The sequence below is a fragment of the Pocillopora damicornis genome, chromosome 2 (genome assembly GCF_964200805.1).
Source record: "Pocillopora damicornis chromosome 2, jaPocDami1.2, whole genome shotgun sequence".
In the NCBI taxonomy this organism is placed as follows: domain Eukaryota; kingdom Metazoa; phylum Cnidaria; class Anthozoa; order Scleractinia; family Pocilloporidae; genus Pocillopora; species Pocillopora damicornis.
Genome location: NC_142671.1, coordinates 7271135 through 7278996, shown reverse-complemented (window position 1 = coordinate 7278996; position 7862 = coordinate 7271135). Strand labels below are relative to the sequence as shown.

Here is a 7862-nt window from a genome sequence, read left to right as displayed (position 1 = left end):
GTAAAGGTTATAAGGATCTATTTCTGCAAAGTGAAGTTTCGCAGGAAACAAATGAAGTATTTTAGGAAATAAAATTCCCAAATAAGTGAAGCACTTTCCATCGCTTTCATTGAATTTAAAATTCTATCGTTCTCCTAATTGTTTTTACCATGTCCTCGCCGAGTTTTTGATTTTCAAAAAAACGCTAACCCTAGGCTAATCAGTTTGCTAAGAATTCAATCTGTAAGCTAATCTTTTTCTCCTTAAAGACCATTAGTATCGTCAGGCCCGAAAATGAAAAAATGGTCAGATTTGTTCCAATAGACCGCTGACCCGAAGCGTCGACTTTTGACGCCCTATGTTGTAATGAAATAGAACGCTCAGATCTGCGACACGCGACAAAAAATAATTTTTTAGACGTGTAGTTACATCATCTCGACATTCATACAGAAACACTGTCTCCGTGCGACCACGTGAGGATCCGCAGTCCAGGAAACCCTTTTTTGACAAAGAACAGGCATCCGCCATGATTACCTGATTGTTTCTATTTTTACGTCCACTGACCCTTGTAAGTGCTGACCCGTAACGTCCGTTGGAATGTAACGAAACACATGCAGCCCACCAAAGTATTAAATGGACACTATCGCATCAACATTGCATCACAAATATCTTTATCCTAATACATCGTTATATTTAAACGAATCTTCCGTTTTTCACGGTATCGGGCACAAAAATGAATGTGAAAGACGTAGATAACGTAAATTTATAAATGACGCAAAGAAAATCACGTGAATCAATCAAGTTAATATTTTGATAACACTAGTAGTCACGAGCAGATCTTCTATCACGCTTCTAAAAGTTATTTACTTAGCTACTGTGGGAAAAATCATAGAATATTGTTACGCGAGACCCTAAAATTTATCACACAGTCGATGTTAATAAGGCACCTTGAAAATAATTCAACTGTTACTCCAATTTGAATATCAAACCTGGTTTAAGACCTTTTTAATAATCATGATCATTGAATTCATGGAATTCAAAAAAAATCGAGATAACAAGACATAGCAACGGGTGTGTAACCACTGCTGCAAGAAAACTTCTTAAGACTTTGATTCAAGTCCATTCTCTCTCACTCGGAAAGCGGCTCTGTTGATTAAAAAGATTGGTTTCGTGAGAAACATAATAGTAAGGGTCATAGTTCAGCGGACTGTAACTGATCACTCGTCTGTGCGATAAAATATTTGAGAGCTAAGCAGCCTAGTCATCTTTTTTTTGCTGTTTCTATTCGGATCAAGAGCTAATCCTGCCAGTATAATAAAATGTAATAAGTCGTACCAAATTAAAGCAGAGAAGCAATGTAAAACTGTTCAACGCTTGAGCTTGACACGCGATAAGTTAAAGTGTCCACTTTTTTTCCAAAAGTAGCAAACTTCCCAAATATTTATTCGGAAAGTAGTCTCTTAAGCCTTGAAAATCTAGACTTTCTCCAAATCGACCCGCAAATAATGGTGTACGAACATCTTAATCTTGATTGGTTGTGATATTGAAACGAATATTCCGGTTTTAATTGTATCAAACACAACTTGAATGCTAAGCGCCACTAATAATTGCGAATGACGAAGATTTTTGTTTCCTTTTGGCTGAATCCTTGAGGGATTTTAGTGACACACGAGTACAAACGCTCAATATTTCTTCCTTTTTTGCGTGTTCATAATCATCAGTAGTTAAGTTTTCAAACAACGTTGGACTGTATTTTTCTCTTAATTATCTTAATTCGACTTTAATGAAGTTTTCCGAGATGGCTTTTTGCCATGCCAAGCCTGATTCTGTTTAGTTATTTCCAATACACTGTCATTGAATGCTCATTCGTGCAATAAAATAGTTCAGTAAATTATTTATCCTTCAAATTGTTTGCGTGGCTCAGAAATCGGCGCCTCACTCATCTTTTGTCCTTTTGTTTCATTCCGGATCAGAGCTAATCTTTCCAGCTTGAGAAAATTAAATTGAGGGATTAAATTCAAAGCAGCGAAGATGCAGTTCACGTGAGCCTAACACGGTATAAGATAACAAGATGCACGCACACCTACTTGGAAAACTTGAAAGTTGTAGTCTCATATATTTAATTCGAGAGTCACCGGACAAAATCTGGACATTCTCCGAATTAACCCGCCAACGATGCATCACAAATATCTTTATCCTACTAGATTGTTATATTTAAACGAATCTTCCGCTTTTCATGGTATCGGGCTCAAACATCAATATCAACGATGCAAATGAATAAATAACGTAAAGGTGCAATTGACGTAAATGACAAAGTTACGTAGTCTACCAAAGTAATGTTTTGTTCTCTTGTATGATTAGATTTGGCCATTTAAAGAGTTCTTCCACCTTAACTTTGCAATCAGTTCACGCGTTCAGGGAAGGAGTCAACTACTGCAGTTAAGCCTCACCAGATACAAGTCTTTTAGCTAGCAAGCTATTCATTCTCAACATGGTACTTTCAAAGCAGGTATGTGAATTTCCAGATATAAGTAACGAATTAAATTCAATCTACTTAAGAAATAAAGAGGGGAAATTTCAATACAGCCTGCCGTTTCATACTCAAAAGTTAACCTCAACCGAAGCAAAAGGTTAGCGGGGTACATAGTGCTCTCACTTAGTCAAGAATAATGATTGATGGTCCGAAAGTTTCGCTGACTTGTAATTTCATTTATCAATTGACAGCAGTTGGTACCTTCAAATGATTTGGTTCATGTTACTTGTTTTCTACTTACTGAAATACGATCCCTGATTTCTCTAACGTCTTTAAGATCAAATTGATGTATATATTTCGAGATCTGAGTATTTAAATCATTTTTGTCAGTCAGGTCGAGAAATCAGTTTAATCTCTTCTCTGCAAAATGAACAGAATTTACTGAAAGGGTGAGCGAAACCATCAAGTGGTTCTAAGCCACAAAGTAAAAGACTACGACGGAATCAATGACTCAAAGATATTGCAGATGGTCAGGGCTGCACTAAGAAGATAAAAGAAAAATATGTCAAAAAATGTTTTTCGACAAATGATGTGACCTTGTGCCAACATTCAATTAAGAGCTTCAAATGGGAACCGTAATAGGGCGACTTCTTTTTGTTTCAGAGAGTCTCAATGCTGGCCCGTTACTGCTTAAAATTGTTTGACGGCCTAAGATTTTGTTACGAGAATCAATAGCCAATTTCCGAGTTCCCACGTGTCGGAGATGTGTTGCCGAAATAAAGGTGATAGAGCAAGGCTAAGTGCGGAGTCGCTTTCGTCGGAAAGGACAAATGTAAATCCAGGGTAGTAAATTAAAATGGATAAACAACACCGAGCGGAAGATCACTCTAAACTTAAGGGGGATGAGTCAAAACTATTAGCGAGAGAGGTGTATTTATGATCAGCAAAGGAGAGCGAAAAGCAGAACTGCTCGATTAATCTTACACAGCTGCAGTAATGAAAGAGAGAAAACTAGCCGATTCTACTGAAGATCACAAAAAGATATTAATTTTGACCTCGTTTGGACGTACAATATCTTTAAAATTCTGCAGTTCTCGTTCGGCGTCCGCGTGCAGCCTTGCCTCTGGTGTTTGGATGTCATCATTTATTCGTCTTCGTTCCTGATTCGTCGCGAGCACTCTTCGATGTCTTTGTTCGGTTTGTAAATGGTTGGCAATGCGCATACAAGAACTTTGCCTCCACCGTTCCAAATTGCTTTGGACGAGTCCGGAAAAAAGATGTGTGCTACATATCTATAAGTTGTTGTACTTCCCGGTCTACGCTTTCTTAGCAAGTACTAAGTTTTTTTAGAGTAAAGTACAACAAATTTGGTCGATTCTCACTCCCACTGATTTCGGCACCAGATCGCTAACACATGAGAGCTCGGAAATGTGATATTAAATTGGTATGAGGCCAATCAGTCATTTTGCCGCTGCAGTGAATTACTCCTTAAATGAGCGGTTCACCGGACCATAAAATATTACCTCTGATTGGTAAAAAGCGGTCCGGAAACCAACTGCTGCTCTCATATGCTTATCAACTGCTCACCTGTCCTTTGTTTGTGCTGTTTACTTCGTCTTTTTCCGAAGCCTTTACCGGAATTGATGAGTGTGTAGATTACAAAAGTTCTCATTCGAAGAAAGAAAACACGGTACGCCAATTAATGGATCAGACGCGCACCACGAGCGTAAAGAGAACTTCATAATTGGTCTTGGGTTGTAGCATCAGTAGCATTTAACAGGTCTCCATCTACTAACTGAAAATAACAATAGCGACAGAGGGAATCAACCACAGGTGGCCCATGCCCCAGCAGTGAGATGATCATCTTACGAAATGACAGTCGTGGCGAAATTATAAGAGTTTTTATGGGAATATTTACGGCCGCTCTTTGGAAAATAACAATAGCAGCAGCGGGAATTAACTGATCAATAACAGCTCATCGGTTCTCTTTTGAGTCTTAAGTAGCAGAAGTGAAATAAAACATAATAGAAAGCACGTCTTCTCGTTGAACACTACACACAAGTTACTAGAAATTCATACTTTTCGGCTTTTGTTGGCCTTTCCATATTAAATCTTTACACTTGTTCGGGCTCTAAGCATGAACCAATTCATAATTCTGTAAGCATCTTAAAATACACCTTTGAGTCCACCCTTCGAAATAGGCTTGTTCTATTTCCATTGCGTTTTGTCTTTCCTTGATCCAGATTATCCCAGATGACATGAAAATGGAATATGAAATGAAGGGCTGGGTCAATGGCCATGAGTTTACCATCGAAGGTGAAGGCAACGGAAAACCTTACGAGTAAGTATCTGTTAAACAGATCAGCATAGATTTACACACTACAAAAATAGTTATTTGTTTACCACAGCTAAAAATATTAAACTAAAAGTGAAGTCAGACTGAAATTCCTAAAACAAATATTGAAAGACATTTGATGAAGGGTAAGTGGAAATGGTCCACTCAATAAACAAAGAAGTTTCCAAGATCCTCAATAAGATACAAATTAGACTGGGAAACTGAAGAAATGAGAGTTATAATGAGCTTACATCCATCACAAGATGGCCGATGACTCAAACTGGATTCGCATCCTTGAAATGGGCCATGATGCGGCAAAGGTCATGTGAAAGATAACTAAATTCATGTATTCAAAATTCCACCTAGAATCCATAATAATGCGAATAATGCGAAGGTTAGATGCAAATTCTCGGTACTCGTCAAATTTCGTTTCTTTAGAATTATGGGTCAATTGTATTTATTGATGTTTCCAACTATTTTTTTTACTTATTTTAGGGGGAAACAGACGGCCAATTTTAAAGTCATCACAGGGGCACCACTTCCATTCTCCTTTGACCTACTGTCGTCAGCGTTTAAATATGGAAATAGATGCTTCACTAAGTATCCTGAGGGCATGCCCGACTATTTCAAACAAGCATTTCCTGCTGGAATGTCGTATGAAAGGACATTTACATTTGAGGATGGAGGAGTTGCTACAGCCAGTGGACACATTAGGTATGTGATGAATTACAAATGCGGTTAACCCTGTTCAACCTTTTTATCGCTATTTTCTATTTGTAAATGAATCTTTTACTTGTACTGTATTGTTGGGAAAGATTTGAGAGAAGTAAGCTAGAACATATATAGATATGATAACAGTCGCATTAAGAGCCATTGGAAACTAAGAGTCCATCGTTTCATCAGGCTGAATTGTTCGTGAGTGGCTGCAGCCTTTAAAGCCACTTGGTCTTAATTTTTGAAAAGTGAAAGGTAGATTAAAGGAATATTTTAAAGATGTAGTTTATAAGCAGTTTTTCTGTTTTAAGTAACAAACGCCTTGTTAGAGTATGCCTCGTATTAAAATTTATTATCACGACATAGATTATATGCTTTGCTTCTTTGCACCTGACAGCCTCGTAGGTAACTGCTTCAAGCACAAGTCTATTTTTCATGGCGTAAACTTTCCTGCAGACGGACCTGTCATGAAAAAGGAGACAACTGGCTGGGACCCGTCCTTTGAGAAAATGACTGTCTGTAATGGCTCTCTGAGGGGTGACGTCACTATGTTCCTCCAACTCAAAAATGGAGGCTATCACAGATGCCACTTCAATACAACTTACAAGTAAGGTTTTTTGTTGTTAGAACACCTCCGAGATGTTACGTTAATTGGCATTCTCTCAATAATTTTCTGGGCTTTCTCTCACAGAGTACATGGACAGACATAGCCATTTAGAAGGACATTTCATCGCTTTCATGCTCAGTGAACTCTCTAGGATGTGGGCGAGATCATTATACAGAAGTTTAAAAATAACACCACTTTAGTAACATGGTACATTGATTAAGCTGGATGGAAAACATAGCTCTTAGCTAAACTGAGCTAAGCCCAACTAATCCCCATTAAATTTATTCTTGGTTAGAAGACGACACTGCAAACTCTGACCCAGATAACATTTGTGTCTTAAGTTGTGGAATCGAAATTTTTTATCCTGAGAGGAAAACTGTTGTAAATAGTAGTTAACTTCAACTGGTAAATATTTTTTTAAAGTCAAAATCTTTATAACCTTTCTCCTACCTGGAAGATAGTCAACAACTCACGGTATTCTCCAAGTCTAGTGATTTTTTATCTCATTCCTCTCTTAACAATCAACCAACACTCAGCAGTTGAAGAAGTCCATCGCTCAAATTTGAGAACATAATGTAATTCTTAAAGAAATTAACCAAATTTTTCCCATGCTTTGCATTTTACAGAACAAAGGAGCCGGTCTCATTACCACCCAACCATTGTGTGGAACATCGTATTGTGAGAACTGACCTTGACAAGGAGGGCAACCTTGTTAGGCTTGAGGAAGATGCTGCTGCACATGTTAACCCATTGTAAGATCATGGAAACGTGCCAAAAGTCAGATTTTTTTTACAATATTTAAAAAACATTGTAATGCGAGTGAGAACAGAAGGATAATAAAGCACCAGTGAAATAATCCGCATCGGAGTGTTAATTTGTAGCAACCTTGCATTTATGGCTAAAAGTAACTCTGAAAAAATAGTCTTATACGAGTTATGGAGGAATATTCTGATAGTCCTAAAAACCCATTGTGTAATCTGAAACTCCCTACCTCCACTAGTCCCCACTCCCGCCTCTCCAATAGAAAGTCACTGGATGACTGTTGTAATTCAGCTTGATGTCGACTGTTTGTCTTTCGATGCACTTCCCCGGACAGACTATGAGGTCGTTTAACATATTTTAATTTTCTTTGTTATCAATATTGAACTAACCATAAGCACAAAAAACGAACTAAATGTTCTCCTTTTTATTACTCCCACTCAGTCAATAGGAAACAAGATTCGACTCGATTGACTTTTGCTTATTTCTCTTTTTCCAGTAATCATTTGGAGTTGAAAAGACAAGTACCTTAATAGGCTGTCAAGGTTCTAACAAAACCATACCCGATTCAGGGTCACAGTGGTCAATTATAGACCAAAACGGCTCAAAGACCACACTCTTTTAGGTGGCAAAGCTTCTAAAGAGGAGAGTACCCTAAACCACAACCCCCCCCCCCCCATTCCTCAGCCCCACTTCCGCCTCTTCCACAGAATGACACTAGATTATTCCTGACCGTTGTCATTCCAGCTTGATCTCGACTGTTTGTCTCTCAATACACCTCCTCGGACAGAGTATAAGATCGTACTACTTATTATAATTTTATTCTGTCTCAAAATTGAACCAAGTATAAGCTGAAAAAAAAACGAACCAAATGTTTTCCTGTTCATAATTCCCACTCAGTCAAAAAGAAAATAAGATTCTTCTCGAATAATTTTTTTTATATATTTTATTGTGTTTTTCCGTTTTACATTTAAAAAAAAAAAATTACAGCGGTA

General features: G+C 37.8%; 1 protein-coding gene across 1 annotated transcript; it reads left to right on the top strand.

Annotated features, from left to right (window-relative positions):
• The first annotated feature begins 1991 nt into the window (after positions 1-1991).
• Positions 1992-6964, top strand: LOC113674934 (GFP-like fluorescent chromoprotein amFP486). Its single transcript, XM_027191428.2, has 6 exons — positions 1992-2035; positions 2341-2488; positions 4696-4793; positions 5283-5501; positions 5899-6108; positions 6735-6964. Exons 2-6 carry the CDS (start codon positions 2471-2473, stop codon positions 6862-6864), a joined length of 675 nt encoding a protein of 224 aa, XP_027047229.2. The 5' UTR covers positions 1992-2035; positions 2341-2470; the 3' UTR covers positions 6865-6964.
• Positions 6965-7862: the final 898 nt, after the last annotated feature.

Bases quoted from the DNA above. Each gene is read 5' to 3' on its own strand.
- LOC113674934 (XM_027191428.2), top strand. The intron at 4,794-5,282 runs GTAAGTATCTGT...TACTTATTTTAG, and splicing joins GGCAACGGAAAACCTTACGA to GGGGAAACAGACGGCCAATT. The intron at 6,109-6,734 runs GTAAGGTTTTTT...TGCATTTTACAG, and splicing joins CACTTCAATACAACTTACAA to AACAAAGGAGCCGGTCTCAT.